General features: G+C 53.8%; 1 protein-coding gene across 9 annotated transcripts; it reads right to left on the bottom strand.

Annotated features, from left to right (window-relative positions):
* Positions 1–5,243: 5,243 nt before the first annotated feature.
* On the bottom strand, positions 5,244–23,465 carry FLOT2 (flotillin 2). 9 transcript variants are annotated; one of them, XM_057372019.1, is made up of 12 exons: positions 23,313–23,465; positions 15,816–15,897; positions 13,802–13,870; positions 11,948–12,038; positions 8,123–8,246; positions 7,599–7,717; positions 7,079–7,192; positions 6,867–6,986; positions 6,259–6,473; positions 5,959–6,142; positions 5,665–5,814; positions 5,244–5,488 (listed from the first exon to the last, which is right to left on the bottom strand). In XM_057372019.1, exons 1-12 carry the CDS (start codon positions 23,359–23,361, stop codon positions 5,450–5,452), a joined length of 1,356 nt encoding a protein of 451 aa, XP_057228002.1. In that variant the 5' UTR covers positions 23,362–23,465; the 3' UTR covers positions 5,244–5,449. The 9 variants fall into 9 exon arrangements, with proteins under 9 accessions (XP_057228002.1, XP_057227996.1, XP_057227994.1 ...); XM_057372013.1 differs by lacking the exons at positions 13,802–13,870; positions 23,313–23,465 and adding exons at positions 20,139–20,228; positions 20,838–22,584; XM_057372011.1 differs by lacking the exon at positions 11,948–12,038 and having other exon boundaries at positions 13,780–13,870.
* Between the last annotated feature and the right edge of the window lie 525 nt (positions 23,466–23,990).

Raw genomic sequence — 23,990 nt, 5'->3', positions numbered from 1 at the left:
TGCCCCCCCAGAGCTCCCGGTGTCACCAGTGCCCCGCCAGAGCTTCCGGTGTCACCAGTACCCCCCCAGAGGTCCCGGTGCCCCCAGTGTCACCAGTGCCCCCACAGTGCTCCCAGTGTCACCAGTGCCCCTCCAGAGTTCCCAGTGTCACTAGAGCCCCCACAGTGCTCCCAGCATCACCAGTGCCCCTCCAGAGCTCCCGGTGCTCCCAGGGTCACCAGCGTCTCCCCAGTGGTCCTAGTGTCACTAGTGCTACCATTGCCCTCCCGGTGTCACCAGCGCCCCCCTAGAGCTCCCAGTGCCCCCAGTGTCACCAGTATCACCAGTGCCCCCCAGTGTCCCCACAGTGCTCCCGGTGCCCCAGTGATGCCAGTGACACCAGTGCTCTCAGTGACTCCAGTGTTCCCCGTCACACAGCCCGGTTTGTCCCAGTACCCTCCACAACACGCACACACCGGCTGGTCCCAGTGCTCCCTACAACCCTCTCCATCCATCCCAGTGCACCCCAGGATGCCCAGTGCCCCCCTCAACACATCCCATGCATGTGACAACACCCCCCTGTGTGCCCCAGTGCTCCCAGTTCCCCTCTTCTGTACAACCCTGTTCATCCCAGTGCTCCCCCAATGTTCTTCGAGTCTCCCAGCCCTCCCCAGTGCCTCCCAGTTCTCCCCAGTGCTGCCTGCAACACCCCACAGTTCACCCCGTGAACCCCGCACCTCAAAGCCCTGCCCTAAGGTACCCCTGTACCCCTCTACGCCCCAAAACACCCAAAATTCCCCCTCCCACCCTGCACCCCAGTGCACCCTTGAGCTCCCCAGTCCACCCAGTTACTCAATTCCACCAGGCCCTGAGCCCCCAGGGGATGGTGGTGAGGAAGCAGAGACGGAGCCACGGTTCKGTAACCCCATTTATTGTCCCGTGCCCGACCCCAGCGCTCCATCGCCGTGTCCGTTCCGTGCCGTTCCGTGCCGTGCCGCATTGCCGGCCGTCGGCAGAACCGCTACCATTACTAAACTCAGTAATGGTAACGGTTTCCCCGCCGGCCGTGGGTTCCTGGCCGCACCCCGAGCTTCCCGCAGCCCGGGACGCCCCATCCCGCCCCATCCCGCCCCACACCGCTCCCGGTGTCCCAGGATGCCCGGTCCCACGCCGGTGCCGGCGGTCGGTGCAGCCCGGGGAGTACATCATCTATACTGTAGTGTCTCATAGCCAACTTACAGTATACGATGATATCCTGCCCGGGACAGCGCGGAGAGGGGAGCAGAGCCTGCGGGGGAGAGCGTGGTTAGGGAGCACAGCCCGTTCCCACCCCTATATCCCCTTCACCCCATCCCTGTCCCTCGGATCCCGTTGCCTCCTGAGCTTCCCGGAGGCCTCCCCACCCCAGTCACTCCCACCTGCTCTTTATCCCTATTGATTCCAGAGCAGGATGGAGGTTCTTGGTGGCTTCCCCTACCCGGGTATCCTCCCAAATCCCTCCTTGTCACCCCATTCCCACCCTGGAGAAGAGCAGAGRATCCCAATWGTCCCTYCACCCCAATACCCCCTACCCTATATTTGCCCCCTAATCTCGCTGCCCCAGAGTGGGATGAAGGCTCCCAATTTTCTTCCCACCCCAGCATCCCCCTAACCCCTCCCTGCAGCCCAAATCTCACCCCCTCAGAGCAGGACAGAGGTTCCCAAAACCCCATCTTTTGTCTGCCCCCAAATCCCACCCTCCTGGAGCAGAGCAGCAGATCCCCAGGTGGTGGCACCTACCTATGGGGGTGGCACTGGGGCTTTGTGGGGTGCTGGGTCTGCACCCGCCTTATAAAACCTGCTCTGCCTCATCTGCATATCTCACATCTGCACTGCACAGCTGGACGGGGCCCTTAACCCCTTCACGCCCGGGGGGGGCACGGATCCAAGCAGCTCCCCTCACCCAGCCTGGCATTGTCCATGGGGGATGTGGGGATGGGGGCTTTGCAGGGGTCATCCCCTGTCTGTCTTCAACTAGAGGGTGGCCCCCACAAATTCCCCCTTSTGCTGTGGTCACAGGATTATCCCTTCCCAAARYTGTGGGGTCCCTGAACTGGGACTTTGCCATTGCAAACTGGCTCCCAGTTGCTGGACAGTGGCGTTGGACAGGGCAGGGTGGCAGCATGTGGGATTGGGGTCCTGGGGACATCTGGGTGTGGGGGGTCACCCTGCACAGGCACCCAGGCCAGGTGAGGTACAGGGTACACGTGGGTGCAGGGAGCCTGTGTCCCCCTGGGTAGGTGACCTCTGAAGTGCTGTGTCCCCTGGCCATATATGCTCCCCTAAGGGACATGTCCCCTAGTAGTGTGTCCCCAAAAAAGGATTTGCCCTCCTGCCTTCAGGGACTCCCTGGAAATACGTTTGTCCTCCCAGGGGAACGTGTCCCTTCGAGGGATGGATCCCCCAGCTGTGTGTCCCCAAAGGCATGACCCCCCTGACCACTGTGTCCCCAAGAAGGCTCTGTCCCCTCACTGTGCATGACCCTGGTCATACTTGCCCCATGACCACACATGTCCCCAAATGGCTGCACACCCCCTGACCATGAGTGTCACCTGCCAGTGCATGGCCCTGGTCATCTGTGTCCCCCAGCCCTGTCTGTCCCCACAGGGTCACATCCTGCAGCCAGTGCTGTGCCATTGTGCCGGGTTGTTTGCTCTGGGACACGCTGGCGTTCCTGGAAATCGGCTGTGGGGAGGAGATAACCCCCATCGGGACAGTCTGCGCAGGGATCCCGATAAGCAGCGGCCTCTGGCTATCGGGGACCCTGCCCTGCCACACAAGGTGTCCTTGGAGCCACTGTCACCTCCGGGTGACAGGAAGAGGAGCAGCATTGCCCACAATCCCCCCAGCCTGGCCAAACCGTGGCAGGAGGTGGCACAGGGTCAAACCCTGGCCTCAGACTGTCCAGGGGCATGACGTTGTGGGGAATTGGGGGTTGCAAGGGATCTCCTGGTGTTGGTCCTTCCTGTGACCCAGAGGTGTCCTGGAGCCTGCAGTGTCCCCCAGACTGTGACACAGGCACCCCAGCACGCAGAGCAGTGACAGGCAAAGTGTCCCCGAGTCCCTCAGGCCCTGCCAGCTCCAGGTGAGTCCCATGGGATCATCCCCATGGCATTGTCCCCATGCTGGCTGTGCCTGCCAGCCCCACTGCCTGCGCAGCACTCGTGCCCTGTGGCCTTGTMCCTCACCTGAGTGTCCCCCAGGCTGAGCAGGTGTGGGGACCCCGAGTGCCACAGCCACAGGAGACCCCCCGAGTGCCACAGCCCCCCCAGCAGCCACGCTGGCCCAGGGCAGCGCATCTGGCCCCAGATAAGGAGGCACTGGGAGCTGCTGGGCTGTCCCCACCCTGTCTATCTGCAGGGCCACCCTGCAGGACACACAGAACGGGGCCTGTTGTCCTGCCCTGTGTCTGGGGGGACATGGAGGGGCTGGAGGGCACAAGGAAACCACGTTTTCCCCGGGTAGGACAGTGCAGCAAAGCCCCCCGTGACAGTCCCGTGCTGGCTGTCACTGCTCCTGCTTGCAGGGTGACCCTGAGCAGGACAGGCACCCTCAGAGCCCCCCTGCTGTCCCCCAGCGCAGAGAAGGGTGCGTGGGGCTGGGACAGGGCTCCGGTGACAGGGCAGGGGGACACGAGCTGCTGCCACAGCCTGGCTGTTGGGACAGACAGCACCTTCAGCCCTGCTCCAGAGCCCAGGGTGCCACTCTCTGGGGTGCCCTCGCAGCGGTCACCCCTGGGGTGACACGGGCCAAGCACTGGAGCTCACTCGGTGCCTCCACGCTCATCTCCGCAGGAGCAGCATGAGGCTGTGCCCCCACTGAGCGCTGGGACACGGAGCCCATGGGGACACGGTGACCGTGGGGAAGCCACCAGTTCCAGGAGCTTTGCAGGAGCAGCGTGAGCCCCCACACAGCCCCTGCTCCCCCATCCCAGCGGGAACGCTGCAGGGCCAGCAGCCCCGGGCCAGCCCAAGCCACGGTTGGCAGCGCACCCGGGGGTGCTGTGGCGGGACAGACGGGCGCGAGCGACGAGACAGAGCCCAGGCAGGAGGTGACAAGGGTTTATTATCTCGCAGCAGCGGGGTGGCGGGCGCAGGCACATGCAGATAGGGTCCAGCCCGGCCCGGCACGCCTGCCCGGCCAGCGCCAGATCCGCCCTGCCGCCCCCGGGCCAGCGCAAGCCCGGGGCTGATAACGCCGCTCCCCCCGCCCCGGCGGCAGGGAGGGCATGGGGGGGCCGCAGCAGCCGCCCAGCCACCGTGGGTCACTCCTGGGGACATCACTGGGAGGGACCTGCACCCACTCTATGGCACGGGGTGGGGGCACGCAGCTGTGGGTGCAAGACCCCCAATGCCACCAGCCCCCAGCAGGGCCGGGCTGACTTCACACACGGGTCTGGCTGTGCCAGCCACACTGAGCACAGGCAAGGCGACAGGCAGGGAAGGGACACGGGCCAGCACAGGGCTCTGGTGGCACTGTGGGGGGGACGGACACACACAGAGGACAACCTCTTTCACATTGTCACAAGGCAGCAAAGCCACTGGCCATAAGAGGCAGGGGGAGGGAGCAARGYAGGGGCAGCTGAACAGGMCCCATGGTGGAGGAGCCTGTCCCCACATCAGTGTCCTGCTTGTCCCACTCACCTCGGACCCACAGGTTAAGTAGGTGTGGGGTCAGGAAGTGCCACAGCACCCGGGGACAGCAGCCACAGTGGCTTCACCACCCTCTCAGGGGATGGGTGACTTTGGCACAGTGCTACTTTTTGGTATTCCTGGTGRTGGGACCTTACCAGGGCTGAGCTGGGCTTCCTCTACTCTTTGAAGCTCTCCCTGCTCCAGATCCTATGAGGAAACTTCACCAAGGGGAGCCAGCATGGGAGAGAGCAGCACCCACTGCTCGTGCTGGATTGTCACCTTTCCAGGAGGGTTGGCTGCCACCTTTGGCACTGTGGGGACACTGGGGTGAGACACAGGGACAGGGAGAGCCAGCCACAGGGACAGCTGTGGGCAGAGCAGGGTTGGGCAGTGCCCAGGACGGTCACTGAGAGAGGGCAAGAGCCCAGGGAAGGAAGATTCTGACTGTTCTCTTCCTAAAGCTCCACRTCCCAAGCCTCTGCTCTGAGCTCCAGGTGCTCACCCCAGGGCAGAGAACAGCAAGRCACTGGGACTGCAAGACAAGCTGCCAGTCATAACTGGGGATGGGATTGGCCTGAGACAACACAAAGGTAATTAGAAAACAAATCTTCTCCCAGCCTTGGAATAAGAAGAGCAGCAGACAGGACATGCATCTTTCTGGCCCTACAAAATAAGGCACCAGTTACAAAGGAAACTCGGATTGTCTTTGATATAAAAGGAATTCCCACGTGTCGAAGGCAGTTGATGTCTGAGTGCATAACAGGGAGTGATCTTCACTAGCTTTGGGTTGGCCAACCTCATTCCTTGGCCTCGGTGGCTTTCTGGAACAGGGGAAGCTGCAGGAGGGGAAGAGAGAAGATGTTAGGGCTGGAGGAGGGGGAGGCAGGGAGCTGCCTACACTGCAGTGCCCAGGGCTGGGGAAGGAGAGGCTTCCTGGGAGGCTGAAAGCTTCCAGGCAAGTCCCTGCACCCTAGGAGCCACTGGCATTGCCAGCTGCCCGTGCCCAGCTCACCTTTGTGAGATCCACACCAGTGATGGCACGCACGGCAGCAGGGACCTCAGCCAGGAGACGGTTCATGTCCGACATGGTGTTGCCTTTCTCTCCGCTGAGAATAACGATCTCATCCACTTTGGAGAGCGGAGCAGACACTTTGGCAGCGATCTGGGGAAGCAGGGATGAACAGAGAGTCAAGGAACTGCTCAGCACTCACTGGGACACGTCACCACAGGGCTTTGCTGTGCTCCCAGCCCAGTCTGGGAACTCCCCCATCCCACCCAGAGCAGGGGAAAGCTGCTCCCTCCTCACCTCAGGCAGTGCATCCAGCACTAGAGACAGCTGAGCAGCTTCTCCGTACTTTTGGAGCGCTTCTGCTTTCAGCTTCAACCCCTCAGCCTCCGCCATCCCCACGGCCTCAATCACAAAAGCCTCRGCTTCTCCGATCTTGCGGATCTTTTCTGCCTCTGCCTGAGCGAGGAGGATTTGCTTCACCCTGGAAAGGGAAACGCAGCCCTGCAGCAGCCTGGATCCCTGCAGAGAGCCCAGYAGCTGGGGCTCAGGGCAGCACTGTGCTCCCAGCTCCCCAGCCCAGGGCAGGGGCTCACTCACTTCTCGCCCTCGGCGACCTGTTGGATGCGATAGGCTTCGGCCTCRGCCGGCTGCCTCACAGTGGCCATCAGCTCCTTCTCCATCCGCACCACYTCCTTCTCCTCCACCTCGATCTGCTTCTTGCGCTCCACCACCTCGATTTCGATCTCCTCCTGACGGATCTTCTGCTGCTCCCGGGCGCTCTGGAGCTCGTAGGCCAGCTGGGCCTCTGCAGTCTGCACACRGGGGAGAGGAGAAGAGGGGGCTGGGCCACAAACTCCTGTGCACAGACCCCAAAACCAGACACAACTCCTGCTACTGAACCTCTTCCCAGGGGTGACGTCCCAATTCTCAGCGCTGTAGTTCCCTGTCTGCTCTTCCCACAGCACCTGACCCAACCAGCTCCAGGTTCAACCCTCCCCACCCTTTCCTCTCCTCCGAGTCCCACTTAATTGTTGCAAACAGGAGAGGAATCTGCTGCAAGGAGCTCACACAGTGACACACAGGCCTGGGTTCTCCACCTCCAGYTCTCCTAACCAATGCAGGAAGAGGMAGCTGACAAGTCCCAGAGCCACCAACACCATCACAAACCCTCCAGGCAACAGCAGCGGGCTGTGGGATACTCTCACCTTAATGTTGACCTCCTCAGTGAAGGCAGCTTTCTGCAATTCAAAAGCCCGTTTGGAATCTGCTATTTTGGTATCTGCCTTGAACTTGACATCCAGCATTTCTTTTTTGCACTCTGCCTCCTGCAGAGAGGGAACAGAGAACAGAGCTTCAGGGCGTGCARCTGGAGCACAAAGAGCTGCTCCAGGGAAGCCCAGCACATCTCTGGACTCACCCGAATGCCAGCATCCCGCTCGGCTTCTGCCACTCCAATGTCTGCATCCCTTTGGACAGCTGCAATCTGAGTCTTCCCCAGGGAGCTCAGGTAATCCACTTTATCATAGACATCCTGGGGAGGGAGGTAAGTCATAACCACTTCAAATGAGCAACTCCATCTTGCTCCCTTTCCCACCAAAGCTCAGCATGGTCAGGCCAGGGTCGGAATGCGCCACGTGAGCTGCTCCAAACAAACGGGGAGGGCAGGGAGAGGCTCTCCCGACAGCGTCCCTCTCTCCCAGGAGGATGGGTTAGCAGCCAGCTCTCTCCACGAGCCTGTTTAYAGAGGCAGCTCTGTAAACTGGGTGCTCTTGGCCCAGCTGCCTGGATACAGGACATGCTGTGGCGGCTGTCATGGAAACTCCCAGAGGCCTGGGACAGGCTGTCAGCCCGAGCCTTCCAGCTGCAGTCAGGGCCAGGCTCTCTCCTGCTGCTCCTACAGCTCTGYCCAGAGTGCAGCCCCCACCACCTGGGCGTACCTTGATGGTGAAACTCAGGATCTCGATCCCCATGCGACCCACGTCGGGAGCTGCCACCTCCCGCACCAGCTTGGCAAACTGGTCCCTGTCCTGGTAGATCTGCTCCACTGTCAGGGTACCTGCAGAGAAAGGGGAAGCACTTTATTTGGAAYAGGTTACACACAACAATGTGGGTCTAAGCTCAGCAAAATCCTCGTTGTCCCTAATCTCCTCAGGCCTGGGCACAAAGGCATAATCCTCTGTCCCTGCAGTGGCACCAACATCTGTGTCACAAGTGCAGCCACCACCCACACGTGCTACCTGTGAGCCTTGGGGACTCAGACATCTCTCACTGCAGGCACCGAAAACTCATTTATCACAACGCCCAGCCACACAGCAGGAGCTGCTGAAGGAGAGATGCCACCTCTGCAGGCAGCAAAGGAAGGTCCCATGTGGCTGTGTGGCGGCAGTGACACTGCTGGGACCAGCCAGCTGAGAAGGACAAAGCCACTCGAGATGCCTCYAGGGGATGAACCCCTCCATACCCAGGATGGAGCGCAGGTGTCCCTCCAGTGTCTGCAGGACCACGTTCTTCACATCCTGCACGTTCTTCCCCAAGAACTGCTCACAGGCCACAGCCAGGAGCTCCTTCTCGGTCATTATCTTCACCTAGAGACAGGAGACAGAACCAAAACGACTGAAGCTGCCTGTCCAAGAGGTGCAGGTGCCCAACAGCAGCAGCAGCAGCAGAAGCAGCAGTACCACCACCAGGCTGCCAGGCCCCCATGYTACCGATGCTCCAAGGGACACCACTGAGCTGTCACCACACTGAGCCAGGCCACTGGACCAGCCAGGGAGACCCTGCTCTCTGCTGCTGCTGTCCAAACCCTGACAGCAGCTCAGTGTGGAGGTGCTCCCTGCAGCCACCTGTCCCACAGCAGTGGGGACAGAGCCCGGCCCTACCAATCCCACCTCATGGAAACACTACCAAAAAGCCCTGAAATACCAGTTCAGCCACTGCACCAACACCAGAGCCAGRAGAGGGCTGGCTGTTACTATCCCCRGCCAAAAGCCTTTTTGTTACCTTTCTCTTCCTCCTCTTTCACTAGAATTATTTTTTCTGACCCAGGAAAGGCAAAGAACAAGAAAGAATCTGACATGCCCAAGGAGCAGCTTGGGAACAGAGGCTCCAATCAGTGTTTCCTGGAAGGAAAGATGAAACAATAAGGCCATAGCACACTGGATTGTCCTGCCTGTAGCTGGGAACTCCCAGACATCCTCTGCAATGACCCCAATGTGTCATGGTCAGGACTTGACTGTTCTGCTCCACGTGGTCAGTCTGGTGATGATCCCTAGAGGAGCGACACGGCTGCCACAGCAATGCTTTCACCTCCCACAGTCAGAGCCAGGTGTAAAAGCACCCCCATTCCAGCCAAGACAGGTTCTGAGGATGGTCCTGCTGGTCATAGGGGTCACAGGGCTGCTTTTTAAAGGTACAGTGAATTAGAGACCCCTGTGGAGTGTGTTAGGCAGTGGAGATCTGTGCTCTAGCACCCAGCTATGAGGAGCTGCAACTCACCAAGACAACAGCTMCTGGTGGCCCTGGGCAGTCTGAGGGCTCAGGCAAAGGCTGGGCACAGGGACATTCTGTGCCTAGCAGCACCAGAGAAGGAACAGGTCCACAGCAGCTACGCAGCTTTCCGGATCCTACAGCACCCTCTCATGGAGACAGCCGGGCTGGGCAGTGCCTCCTGTCCTAATGGGAGCTGGTGACACCCTGAGTCCTGCCCCAAGGGCCTTGGCTGGACCCGGCTCAGGGAATTCCAAAGCMACAGGGACCCTTGGAGGGTCACAGYRCACACTCTTGAGGGGTTCACAGCCTACAGATCTCATCCTGACACCTTCTAGAGTGCTTTCAGCTGCAAAAGTAACAAAAGGCTTTCTTGAGAGTCTTGTCTGACAGCCCAYGCATCCAAAATGATCTTTCCAGAGCCAAACAGCAGCACCTGCCAGAGAGCAGGACAACTGGGACTGACTGTCATCTTCTAAGACGACAGGAGGTGAACCATGTTATTCACAGTGAGCTGGCCAAAACTCACTTGCCACAACCCTGCCCCTTGTAATGTGAAGAAACACCAACCTGGGCTGAGCCTATTTCCTACTGCTGCTTCCCAGACTGGATCTCCCAGCCAAAATGTCAAACAGCCTCAGGCAAGYGTGGCAATCCTCCTCTACATTGTCCCCAAAGCCTCTTGGGATTCTTTCAGGACCAATTCCACAGTGGTTTCTTGTCCTTGCACCCCGGGCCAGCAGTGTGCTCTTCCCACACAAGGGGGAGTTGGGAGAGCTGCTCTGGAGCTGCACCCAGGAGCAGGAGCTCTGCTCTTGTATGAGGCTCCTCTCACAGAAAACTGGAGGTTTTTGCAAGTATCAAAAGCAATTAGACTCAGCAGCGATATTTATGGCGAGCATCTGCCAGCAATTCCACCTCTCCAAACAATCCCCACCCTCGGGAGCAGCAGGGAGGACTGAGCACAGGGCAGGATGCTGGTTAGGAGAATCCCTGTGGTACTTAGGATCAAGGAATCATTCAGCCTCCGAATAAAGCCAGCCAGACTCCACTGGTGAGCCCTGGGCAACCCACAGGAGCCTGGCTCTGCACGGAATACTGATCCCAACCTCCAAAGCAAAGACTGCACAAAGGAAACCAGAGCAGAGCAATTTGTGCTCRGTGTTCGCAGGGTTTCGGGCAGGGCACTGCGACACTCGGTGCTTCTCAAATGTCATTCCCACCAGAGGGAGAGACCTCGACTGGCAGGGAATCAGAGAGCCTCCATCCAGCAATCCATGTGCAGGATCGATGCACATTAAGCACTTCTATCATTACAGAAAACGCTTTAAAAGCTGTTTTTCTAGGAATAATTTGTTTGCTTCCCCCCTCCCTTTTTTTTTGCTCAAGCCCTTAAAAGAAAAATCTTTTCCTCAGAAGTACTTCTGCAAAATTAAGGTAACCTCTGCCACACAYATCCCCAACAGCCCTGAGGCTGCTTTCTCTGCAGAAATTCCTTGGATCYCAGCTTTAAAATTAACTGTCAGTGGAAAAAATGAACAGTGGGAAGAGAGAAGAACATGAATGAGATCAACTGGGGACTGCATTTTTAAATTAAGGCACCTGGTGATMCAGCCTGCTGCTACCAGACCATTTTGCAGGCAATGGAGGGATTTCCCAAATCTAGGACAAAAGGGAATGCTGGCTTCACAGAAACACCAAATACAGAAGGAAAAGCCTACACATTTAGGAAAAGAGTGTGAAGGGAGACATGGGTGCACACGTTTTGCCAACCATGCAAAGACCACTGGGGTTATGTGACACCTTAGCAGATAAATGGATATAAAGAACTGGAAAAGAACTGAAAGATGGATGGACATAAAGTACTGAAAAATTGAAACCAAGGGTGCTGGCTCCATGAGAGATTTTGGTCACATCTCTGCATCACTCAGCAGCTGCTCTTGGCTCCAGAGCTCCCCACAGGGAATGTGGCGGCCACTTGTCCTGTGATAAAACCTGGACATGCCTCAGACACACAGTAACCACAGCCTTGTGTGCACTGAGAGCCACTCCTGGTTTGTACACCCAGAATGARCTGTCAGGAGCAACTTTCAATCACAGCATCCAGCTGCCTGTTCGAGGAGCCCAATTCCCTCAAAAACTAACAACATCTCCCTCCCAGTATCCTCCCCAGGGCAGGACCTGGCCAGGAGAACAGCCTGTACCAGGAYAGCAGACCTCAGACTCCAAGAAGTGCAGGGTTTTGGTGCGCTGCCACAAGCAGCAAAAGCARGTTCTTACAATTGAAGAAAGCTGAAGAGAATCAAAATTCAATTCAAGCCAGAAATTTTACGTGCCAGTTTTAGTGCCTGGAGGGACTAAGTTCTTTTTTTTTAAGCTTTAACTCACCATGAAGAATGACAAGGTCCACATGCTAACAATAACAATCCAAAGCAATATAATGCTTGATTCCATCTCAGGAGTTTATGGGTCAGTCCTGTGGGGTCACACACAGCTCCAAGGGCACCGCAGCATTCCACAAACACATCAAGTCACCCCCACACACCTCATTTGCACGTGGACAAATGAGACACCAGAAAAAAATCATTCTGGGGAGAGGAGGAGGAGTGGTCACAACCCCCTTCACCACACAGGACATGCTGGAGCGTGTCTGAACCAACAAGGACAGTGTGGTTTTGTACAAGGATTTATTTCAGAGCAGTTGGCTTCTCTCCTTGGACAACAGCAACCTCTTAAGGGGGAAAACCAGATGTAAGTCAGAGACATGCATTCCTGAAATGATGTTTTGGAGTTACTGTACCTGTGCCACACCTGTGACAGTTATAGCTACCCCCTCCGCCGTCTCTACGTCCTCACACCTGGGCTGTAACGTCATTATCTCTAGGGAAATCCTGCCAAAAAACGTAAAATATTTGCACGTTTCCAGGTTACACACACTCACCTCTTCCCTTGCATCTCCTGCCCTGGGCTAYCTGCTGCACTCATCACAGGTAATGCAAGACAGGCACAGAATGCAGCCAAGGGACCACATCTGTGACTGGAAACAGGGCACTGTGGCCAAGAAATACATTTTCATATAATGCTTAAAGGGAATTTGTCAGCAAAGGCTGGAAATCCAGACTGGAAATGATCCCGTGACCCTTTCCCTCGTGTTGGGTTAGTGACAGGCCAGAAGCTGCAGCTTTGGGACCCCAAAGGGCCCTCTGTCAGAGGCTCGTTGTGCCACACTACCCAACACCAGGGCAGCACTGACCAGGGATGGTGTCACTGGTTTAAAAGCACAGCATGGAACTGGGATGGTCCCACCCACCTCACACAGGCACTGGTGCTTGGCAGAACCTGCTGAAGAAGCAGCCCTGGGTTAGCCCTACCACAGACCTAACCCCTGCTCTGGTTTACCTCTCTCTCTACTTTTCCAGTGTCCAGTGGCCCAAAGGCAGATAGAAATGAATCTCCAGTTCTTTATGCTCTCACCTGTAGAGTATCAGGCAGCCAGGAACAGATCCTGCAGCTCCAGAGCTTTCTCAGTCACCCCAGGTGGGCTTGAGGCACTTTGGTCACACCCAGCAATCTCCAGGTCACAATTTGGTAAAACAAGGGACATTTTTGGCTGAGGCCAGGCCACCAAGCCTGGCTCCCATGTCAGCCACAACAAACCATAAAGGTGTTGGGTGTCAGCACAGGGAGCCATGGGGCAGAGAGTTTGTGTCAGYGAACATTAGGTCAAACATCTGAACCATGAAGGGGCTACCCTGGGCTGCTGKGTGCACGCTGAGTTGCTCCAGGATTGGCTGCAAGTGCTGAAACCTATCCCTGCAAGTTCATGCCTGCCTTGGCCAGTGTCCTAATTACACTGGCACGCAAACTGGGAGCTGATAAAACACATCCCACTGTCCAAGACGTGCACGGCATTTTTTTTTGCCATGTGATCACAGCTTTAATCAGATACTGCAGGATTTTTTCTGAAGACCTAATCTAGACTCTGAATTTAATTCCCAAACTGTGCTGCTTCTCAGCTGTCAGTTCACAGTGATGTTTGGTCATTACTTGYTCATAACTGCTCACAGTACCTATCCAGTCCTGTGTGCTTCAACTCATCCAAGGTCTCTATGCTGTTCTTTCAAAGGTGACAACATCCAAAATGGGCACCTGTCTCCATGAGGAGGAAGAAGGGCTGAGTGAAGCATAACAAACACTGAAGAGCCAGGCACAGTCGCAATTTTGAAATGGCACAAAACCTGCCTTCCCACCTGTCCCAAATCCTGTACAGAATCCAACCTGGCTTGCTTGTGCCCCCACACAAGAGCAAATGCTCTTCTGCTCTCCCCCAAACCCACAATGGAGACAGTGCTGGTAAGGAAAGGGTTACAGCAGGAGCAAATGTTAGGTACAGCAATGCTGAATTTGGAATTTGCCAGGGATGTACCTGTCTGCATTACCTATCAACTATGGAGTGCCACAGGGCAAGTGCTGGAGAAGGAGAAAGGGAAGAAGAGGAAGGTATGGAGATTTCAGCTTTCCCGTTAGAAAACCATTAGTTTTTATGTTATCCTGCTGCTGCTGCTGCTGCTGCTGCTGGAAACAGAGGGATAAACAGTTAGACAGGATGTTAGGAAGCTGGTGGATTATTACCTGTGCAACCCCTGTTACGTACAGTGGGACCCCCTCCGACGTCTCAACATTCTCGCAGCGACAGAGGATGGTCAAAACCTCCAAAGACACTCTGAGCAGGGAGGAGTAAGGGTAGGACAGCAAACACACAGAGCAGTTACCAGAGAGTAAGACACTCGTAAAGGACAGACGAGACTTTTGGGTTTCAGCTTTTCCCTGTTCAGTTTGCCTCTCTCCCCTTGCCCCATAATCAGCTTCCCTGGTCATAAGGGGAAGTTTACAGCATCCAGCAGCCTCTTTTAATGAGGATAGATGTGTTGGGGGCTAGTCCCCACCCTGCACATGAAACCAAACGGTCTATGCCATCCTGGTGTCAGCTGGAATTCTCTGCTGAAGTAATCTTTGCACAYAGAAAAATTCCTCTTGGTAATAATTCAGAGGTTTCTATGTCAATATTTAAGAGAGRCCAGAAAAATGAAAACGCCAGGGACCTGGCTACCCACCCCTGGCTAAGGCATTAAGGAGAGAAGCTGCTTCCAAGTGCTGTCCTGGGAAGCTGAATTAACACCATTTGGCTCCCCCAGAGGCATATTAGACCACGCTGTCTCTCTCTCTGCTTTTATTTCTGACCCCTAAACAGGGACAGCATTTTTTCCCCTTGTTTTTCCCCAGTGCTCAAGGTTGCAGCAGGATAAGTGCCCAGCACCCTGCCAGTTCTAACTGTTCCTTTTGTTCCCAGGTTAATGCTACCTGGCGGGATGCCGCTGACAGCAACACAATTGCTCCTGTCTCTCTTGCTCACAGCACTGGCAGTTCCAGAAAAAATGTCCTAATTTCAGAGAAGGAAATCTATCTCACTCTTCATGTTAATGCAGCCAGCTCCATCTGGGGCACAGCTTATGGCATGTGAGAAAAGAGAATTAAGTCCCACATCCCATGGCATGAAGTGGTATGGATTTTAAAGCAGAAGATTTGTTTGGATGCTGGAATTCCTGTCAAGAGCCCCACTTGCTAAATAATGCCCAGACCTCTATCACCTAACAGCTCATTCCTGGCAATCAGTTCTTGGCCCTGGATTCAGCCTATCCTTAACTTAACAAATCAGACTCCCAWATATGTATCTGTTATCTCCTGCATTGGGCAGGTCAAGGTCCTGAACCATTCTCTGGGCTTATCGCAAAGGAAGAGGAGGAACAAGAACCATTTGCTCAATTAAAAAGATGCCTCACAAAAATTTGGGAATGAAGCTTGTCTGGATCAAATGGATAAGACTGAGCCCACTAGACAGGCTTTTCCTTCCTGTCCCACAGCCACATGCTTGCTTTGCCTGCTGGTGACAACACATGTACAGGAAAAAAGAGTTTGGAAGACCAGGCTGTAAGGGTTAACTTCAACCTCTGGCCATCACTTGGTGCAAAACCCAAAAGTCACGTCTTTATCCTTTTCCCTGTTATTTTTTTTACACAGACGGGAGAAACCTGCATGAGTGAGCATGGGGGATATATTTGGAGAGAACATCCCTACAGATCCTAGGGACAAAGAGCTGTATTAGCAGGACAGCAGCACTACCACAGCATGTCAGYTCAGAGACCAGACTGTAAGCAGCAGCAAGCAAAATCCAAAACTGAGCAAAGGGAGAGGAAGGAAATCCCGTGKTTTTAAATGGGAACAGTCTGCCCCCAAGGTGAGAGCAGTCAGCAGATCTTTACAAAGAGAGACTTAAGGAGCAGAGGGGGGCACTGCAGGCCATGAACTGGTTTGTTACTGGGCGAGGGGTTGGGCCATACCAGGCAGAGCTTGGCTCCTCTTGTGGACACAGAGGCCATTTGAAAAGTACTTTGGCTGAAAGCGTGGGATTTCTTTTTTAGTGTGTGTCTTCTGCACTGTGRCACCCAGCTGTCCCCAGGCCAACAGCCAGCAAAGAACTCCTGATGCTCATCCACAGTTTCATACACAGTGCCTGGTCCAGTGCTCCCAAAGATACCGCTGATAGCCCCGCTGGGATGATTTTGCCAAATTCCTACTCCAAAAACCCACAAATAAGGCAGTCTCCTTACCTTTGGGTGTCAGTAATGCACCACCATGCCCAGGCCCAGCCTCCATACACATATTGCTTCTGATCAGAGCCACAGCARCCACCTGCAGCACAGCAGAGAGCACAGAGACATCAGGATTTCACACATGATCTTGGACMGGGAATAACCTACAGGGAGAGGAGTTCATGCTCTTCCTCCTCTCCATGGGCTTCACACAGCAGTTTTCCCAAGGCAACCTTTTTTGGAATTGTCTTATAAAACTGGAAAATAGTATTTGTAATAATGGCACACAGTAACACACAGAAAGTGACTGTATTTCAAACCAGGGTTTTATTTTAGTTAAGCACTTTTAGCAACGAGAATCATCATAAGTATCTTCAACTGTGTACAGGAAGCCACATATGAAATTCACTTCTTTTCCTCACACCACCTGTAAATTTCCAGAGAACCTCAGAAATCAGGATTGGAGGASGGCAGAGCCCTTGAGCTCCCAAAAAATACCTCCTAGTTCTGGCTCGTGCAAGTAGCACAGTGCCTGATGCTTTGATGGTCCATCCCAGAGCTGGAAATGCCCAACTCAGGCAGCTCCAGAACTCCTCTGACACATTTAAGATTTGATCCCAGTGAAGCCAGAAGATGCTGTCTGGATTTTCGTATCTTTGATTTAAGRAACAAGACACCTTTCAAGCAGCACCCTGGCAGTGATCAGTCCTGGGATTCCTGCTTCGGAAGGCAGGAGCTCTGCAGCTCTCCAGCTCGGACCAGGGCTGGGAGCTGCTGCCTCTCAGGAAAAYAGAGCCAGAATTCCCTCTCTTGTCTGCTCTCCATAATCCCTGCTACTTCAGCAGYGCCTGAGGGCCTCAGCAAGGCGAGTGCTGTACAAACAGAGCAACAGACAGTTCCAGCCCCGCGGGGTGGATCTATACAGGCAAGACAGAGCCGGCGCAGAGGAAGAGCAGGAATGCGGAAAACGGTGTGGCTGTGGGAGCTTTGGGTTGTGGGAGGGGAAAGGGAGAAGGATGAAGCCAGCAGCCCTTACAGGAGAAATGACCATTATTGTTTGCTGCGATAGGTCAAAATGAAGAAGGAAAGGCAGCATGCCTGCAGGGYCCTCTGACGAAAGGAGGGGACTGTCCTCCTTGTTCTCCTCCCAGTCCTCCAGCATTTAGCCATCTTYTGACTGCTTCCACATACTGCCTGTTTTGCTGGCTTCCATGCAGTGATTGACGCACCAGTGGATCTGTCCCATCTACAGTTCTTCACCCTTTCATTTCAGTAAGAATTAAACACAAACGGGAAAAASTTTCATACACTTTCAGATCTCCTGTGCTTCACAGCCTGGAGGAATATTCTCCTGTCACCTCTGAGCCAGTCTTTGGATAGCTTCTTCCCAAAACCGGAAGGCTATTTCAGCCAGGCAAGTGTTACARAAGCTGATGATACAATATCCTGTAGTAACCACAACGTCTTTAACATTTCTTGGAGGGCGCCAGCCCGGTTAGCTCAGCCTTTCAGCCAGGCCCTTGTTTTCCAAGAACAGGAAGGGAGGTGTTCCTGGCAGTCGGGAAAAGCAGCACCACATGGAAAGGTATTTTATTTCGCAGAGTCTTTACCAAACCTCTGTTAATTGTGTCTTAATAATATCCTGAGAAAGCTCTGCACCCTAAAGCAGGAAAGTGCCTCTCCACACAGACGTTCCTCTTCTTCTGTAGAAAACACAAGGAAATACYTTATTTAGTATCACACCTGAAACGAGCTCCACATTTGTTTCTCAGTGCTACACAGTGCAGAGCACAGCCTACCGAGCTAGAATATATGTCAAAAACTGTTCAAGGCCTTAAAAAAAACAAGGAAAACTAACACATTAGGGAGAAGTGGGATGCCAGCCAGTTGCTTTCACGCACGCTGGACATCTGAGCGCAGCAGAGCTCCGTCCTGGTAAGGCTGAGGAGCTGAGGGTTCATTTTCCATGGCAGTCCTGCCGCCTCTTTCTCAATTCTCAGGCAGCAAGTGAAAAAGGAACCAACAAAGCGAAATCTTTGCAAGGCTRAAGAATAAACCCTCTTGCACAATGAGATTTGGCAGAGAAATTGCCTTTTCCAGCTATAATACGCCCACTGTTCCAGCAGACTGGGTCTCACAGTCGCTTGGCCATCGCTTCCACAAACATCCACCATGCCTCTTCCGGGGCAGTGTGCAGGGCCACAAATGGAGGATTCATAGCCAGGGAGCTGCCAGCCAGCTTGGCCTCTTCCCAATGAAGGGGTCTCATGTTCAAGCAAGAATTCCCAGAGCCAGGAGAAAGTACGTTGTCTRTTTGTTTGGGGTTTTTTATTGTGAAATAAGATTAATCGCTYGGGAGTTGGTAGATAAAAGGAGCTCTCAGCAGATGCAGGAAGCTAGCAAGGAAGAACGTGAGTCTCAATAGTTTTGGGGACACAGGGCTCAAAACATCAAAGATGGGATAATCTGAACAAGCTTTGTGTTGTTTGCTCTCCCAGGTAACTCGGGCACTGAGTTACCTCTCTGGCAGGAAGTGGTGAGCATTCCGAAATCAGGTCATGGTAAACAGGCTGCTGAGTGAAGACAGAGCAGGAAAAAGCTGATGACTGRAAACAGTTACTGACAAAAGATAATGCAGAGATAGAGGAAGGCAAAAGCATACATAAAGAAAATCAAATCCTAAAGCAAGGCCCAGACTAAAGTCAATGTCTGGTTCTTAGGCCCTGCTGTGCATTAAAATTAGGCTTTGTTCACATGAAGAAATACTACAAGGTTAACAAAAATTAATTTAAAAGGATGMAGGGTTCTGACTCGAATCCATAAAAGCCTCTGATGGTCATTGCAGCAGATGAAAGCAGATTACACTTGGGTATCTTGTTCTGGATGTAATCTATATGAAAATTACTTAATGCATATCAATGCTATGAAGTGAATTAAAAAACACATTTAGTAACTCATCTTGCAAACTGAAACTCAAAGAAGACAAACAACAATGAAGCTACACAACAAAATCACAGAGATATTACCCCACAATTCCTCTTGGAAACTAAAAGAAAAGGCCTGAGGCCATTGTCCACCTTCTTCTCCTGAAATGCTTTCAGAAGAGTAGTTTGAAAGTCCTGGGGATTTAACAAGAACATGACAGGGGAAAACTTGAACCCCACCACCTGCAAAAATGTTGCAAACCACCTTGTGAGAAGGAAAGGATCCCAGAGGAGCTGGGGAAAGACCCTTTTGAGCAGACATGGCTTGAGACCAGCTCCAATGCTATACTATCAGCAACCCCTGAGATCACAAGCAATGAGAAACCAACCATGAGGAAAGATTTTTGGCTTGCTGAAATGACAAACCTAAATCTGCAGGAGTACTCAGTTAAACCTGGCAGGTGACCATCAGTGCCACTGCAAGTTTCCTGCACAACTTGCCTGGTGCAAGAGGTGGAACACCCGAAACACAGCCCTGGGGAACAGTTTGAACTGAATGAACTGTATGAACACATGGCAAATCTTCACACAAGACCCACTGAAGCTGCCTGCTCCTTTCCACAAACTCCTCTTTCTTTGGAGGCTGAAGAACTGGAATTTCACCACTAGCATGAGCATTCAGGTGGTTCTCACTGCTCACCACATCTCTCCACAGCACACAGCCTGGACCTTCTCGTTCCATTTTCATGCAATAGATGGTTTTGACCTAAATGTAACTTCTACATTTCTCCTTCCTGAACTGCACTGGATTTTGTTCAGTCCATTGGGTCAATCTCCAGAGTTTGTTTTGATCCTGATCCAGCTCTTCAAAGCTCTCAAACCCATTCCCAGCTCAGTCTGCAAATTCAATAAGCACATTCTCGATTCCATTATCCAAGCCAAAACAAGGAACTTACTTGATAAATTCTTTCAGCTGAACAGTGAGCTACTGTCAAATTCTCTGGCAATAGTTTTYCAGGCAGTTTCRTATTTATTTCTTAATATCTGAGGAACCAGTTCCTTCTTGCATTGTACATTGTAGGTCTCTTGCAGGAAGGGCTTGCAAGAGCCTCAAGAAATCCTTATTTCAAGCTTTCAACATAGAAAAGTAACATGAAAATAGCACAATCTCAAAAACATGAGCAATACTTGAAGGGGTAAGAGGGATGYAGTAACAGGATGGAAGAGGTTTGAGCAGCCCTAGAAGGGTCACATATCCCTGACTGCTGGCATGCAGCAGGAAATGCCTGCACAAAACTAGAATTAACTGCTAGCTCTTCTTTTACTTTGACAGACATCAAGGAGCCCCAAAGGGTGTTGCAGTAAAGTAAAATTTGAGAAACTGGGCYGGAGCATATTTCTCAAGCTGACTTCTCACCTGAGGGGGAATCAGATTAGCTGGACACACCAAATCCTCTACTTGTGTTCTTCTAGGTGTTACAAACAACATATTTGTTCCAGTAGTCTCCTAGGAAATAAAGTTGGGTTGGCTGGGTTGCACTCCCCTGATTTTTTTTCTTCCTTTCACTCCCTAAACTTTTGCTGAAGCAGCAGTTTGTTCTGAGGCAGGAACAGGGAGGGCTCACTTTCCTCTGTCACGTATCCAGGTGTTCCTCTCAGAGCTCCTCTGCTGCAGCCTTTGCCAGGCAGAAGGAAAATACCCCAATTGTAGAGATCTGGGCAACACTGTTTAGTAACTGTTAGATGAACATAGTCACTATAAATTTCCTTATTATGAGACTCTGTGGAAATATTAGTGCTGCATTTCAAAATYAGCAGATCGACCCTTAGACATGAAAGCTGCACTTAACTACACTGTAACCCAAACCCAGCATTTCACAGCCTTTGCAGCTGGTGGGAACATTCAGACACCAGGATGAACAGGTACTTTGTATATATCCCTGAAAACTCCAGCTTTGCTCAGAGCAGGCTCAGTGATGTGCTAGGCTCCTGCCAAAGCCTTCTCACACCTTGCAACAAACTACACCAGGAGTCTCCCAGCAAAGTCAGACCCAYAATTTGGGGCGACTCAAGGCTCCGTGGGGCATCCTTACAAAGCCTGGGCTCCACAACTCACCGATGGATCAATCAGCAGTGCAGTTTCTTAGAAGGAGATCGATGCTGCTCAGGAGTGGCAGGACAGCAGTGCCAGCCGAATGCTGAGGCGTGCCTGGGAAGCAGCTTCCCAAATAAGGATACAAAGTTCCACGTTCCCAAAGCACAGCTGGCTGCTCCTTGAGCACCAGAGGAACTCGAGTCTCTCACAGGAAAGCAAAAAGAAAGAACAAGCCTCCTCAGAAGTACCCACATGCCAAGGGGAGGCCCAGGACTAAAGGCTAGGGGCACAGGCTGAATAAAGAAAATAAAGAAAACCGTCCCACAAAGTCAAGTTTTTCAAATAACTACCACATGACAATTCAAGACTGCAAGCCAAAAGCCTGCCTTTAATAATATTTGGTTTATTTAAATTAAATAAACTAAAATTTATTTAATATTATTTTGGCTTATTAGTAATTATTATTGGTTTCTCCTTCCTTCCCCTCTCTCCCCAAATCCAACTTAGTATCACACAAATTTATGCCAGCCCATGAGGTCCTCCCTGCTTTTCCCTGGAGGAACATGGCTCAGGTTCCTGGAATTACAACAGCTTGTAGCTACACCCTCTCACTAATGCCCTGGCAGCCGCTCTGCAAATGGGTGCAGAGGAGCTACAGGACCCTGTAGAGTTTCCACCACCTCTTGGCTGCCCCTGAAGCTCTCAGTTGGTGCCCTCAGGAGACAAAAAAACATTTGCAGACTATGTTGGGCAGCAGCTGAGGAAAACCAGTCTGGTGGTGGCTCCAAACCCCATCCCARCTGGCAGAACCCAGGGTGATCTCTGCTCCCTTCCCAAAACGCAGCTGAACTTCRAGGAGTGTCCTGGGCTTGCTGCTCCCTGCTGTGGAAAAGCACCACGCCTGGAACTGCAAGCAGATGCCACAAATTCCTGCTGGCTCATCCCRAAAGCTGCATTTTGTAAACTCCAGAGCTGAACAGAACAGCTGAACCCAGGCTTTGAGACTAAAGGACACACCTGGAGCACAGCTTCCGAATCTTCCTGTGAATGTGGAATTCACCAAGCAGTGCCAATTTTGACACGGATCTCTTGGGAGGGAAGCACAGCATCAGCTCTGGATCCCACTGGGAACTGCAGACCAGGAAAACTGCAAGGAGTACTGCTGCTCCAGGGAGCTGCTGTGTGCAGTTTGTAACTCCTTAGAAGCCACCACCAGAGTGGGCACATTTGTTTCCAGAAGTGCAGCCTGCTCCTGGCATCTGCTCAGGAATTCCGGTAACAGGTCTGTCATCTGAGGGAGTTGAACTGATAACAGATCAGCCACAGCTTGCTGGAGGCTTTGGCTCCAAAACCACAACATAGTTGCAAGCGTGGCAGAGCAGTGACTAAGGCACATGCTTGATGTTCAAACGCATTTTCTACCCGGTACTCATTACCTGCAGTTGGTCCCAGCCCTCACATCATCTAACAATAATTAATGAATAACAATCCAGTCCGCACAAAGCCCGGTTCATGCCTAAGTGCAGCCTGGAACTTGGGCAGCGTTGAAGCAGCTACAGGTTGGATCAGACACGGGGGATTTCACTGCTGGTTTGTTTAAACCCAACCTCAGTCATCAGCTCAGCTGTCACGGGCATGGGCATCACCTGCACCCAGTGCCAGCCCTGCTGAGAGTCCAGGTGATGTGCTGGTGAGGAAACAGCAGCAGGATGCGATGGATGAAGAYGGGCACTGCAGGAACAAGCCTGCARCGCTCTGCCCCAGGGGGATRCTCACACCCAGCTCCCCTTYCCCGGCGAATCCAACGTGTCCCCGGGAAYAGGACGGCTTCCTGGCAATCCCAGCCAGAGCCTGCTGGCGGGGACCCAGAGCTGTGCCTGACATCACCTGAAATCAGCACCGGACCTCGCCCAAGGCTGTGCGCTGCAGGGACCTCACCCCGGAGCCTCAGCTCCATGACAGCATCTCCCCTGTCTCTGTCTATTCCCAGCTCCATGACAGCATCTCCCCTCTCTCTGTCTATTCCCAGCTCACTCGGGGCCCCTTTATGGCAGGGACCCCTAGAAACCCTCAGAGTGCCCTCACAGCCAGGACCACCCAATTCCCCCCTCCCAGGAGGCTCCATCACAGCTCCCCCCACAAACTCCCACAGGTTTCCTCATTGATGGTGTCCCCCTGATAGGGACCCCTCAAGCCCCTGAGGGTCCCCTCACAGCCAGGATTTGCCCCTACCATGGGGCTCAATCACACAGACACCTCCACAGTTCCCTCAGGACCTGCAGTGACAGAGACCCCTCAAATCTCTGAGAGCCCACTCACAGCCAGGACCCCCAAACTCCCCCTCCTAGCACACCCCACCAGAGACTCCCCCAAATCCCTCAAGGTCCCCCCATAATAGGAACCCCTCAAACCCCTGACAGCCCCCTCACAGCCAAGACCCCCACTCCCTCAGGGTTTCCCCCGTGTCATCCCTCAGCCCCCGCGTCCCAGCCGTACCTGACACCACCAGCGCCTCGTTGGGCCCCACCGTGTGGCAGTTCCCCATGGCGGCCCCGCCGCCGCCCGCCCCCACAACCCCCCGCGCCTCGTACGGCGGGGGCGCGGCCCACGGGCGCCGCCATCTTGGGGAGGTCGGTGCTGCCACACCCCGGGGGCGGGGCCGGGCCGTGGGCGCCGCCATGTTGGGCGCCGCGTGCGCGGGTAACATGGGGGCGTGCGCATGCGCGGTGTGCAAGGGAGAGACGCGGGTGTGCAAGGGAGTGTGTGTGACACTGCACGGGTGTGCAAGGGGCTGTGTGTGACACTGCACGGGTGTGCAAGGGAGTCTGTCTGACACTGCATGGGTGTGCAAGGGGCTGTGTGTGACACTGCACGGGTGTGCAAGGGGCTGTGTGTGTGACACTGCACGGGTGTGCAAGGGACCATGTGTGACACTGCACGGGTATATGTGACACTGCACAGGTGTGCAAGGGAGTGTGTGTGACACTGCACGGGTGTGCAAGGGACCGCGTGTGACACTGCACGGGTGTGCAAGGGACTGTGTGTGTGTGACACTGCACGGGTGTGCAAGGGACTGTGTGTGTGACACTGCCCGGGTGTGCAAGGGACTGTGTGTGTGACACTGCACGGGTGTGCAAGGGACCGTGTGTGACACTGCACGGGTGTGCAAGGGAC

Source organism: Malurus melanocephalus, unplaced genomic scaffold (assembly GCF_030028575.1).
Source record: "Malurus melanocephalus ecotype Western Australia unplaced genomic scaffold, MMel_1.1 scaffold_162, whole genome shotgun sequence".
Lineage (NCBI taxonomy): Eukaryota > Metazoa > Chordata > Aves > Passeriformes > Maluridae > Malurus > Malurus melanocephalus.
Note: the sequence above shows the minus strand (reverse complement) of the source record. Positions and strands in the feature narration are given on the sequence as shown.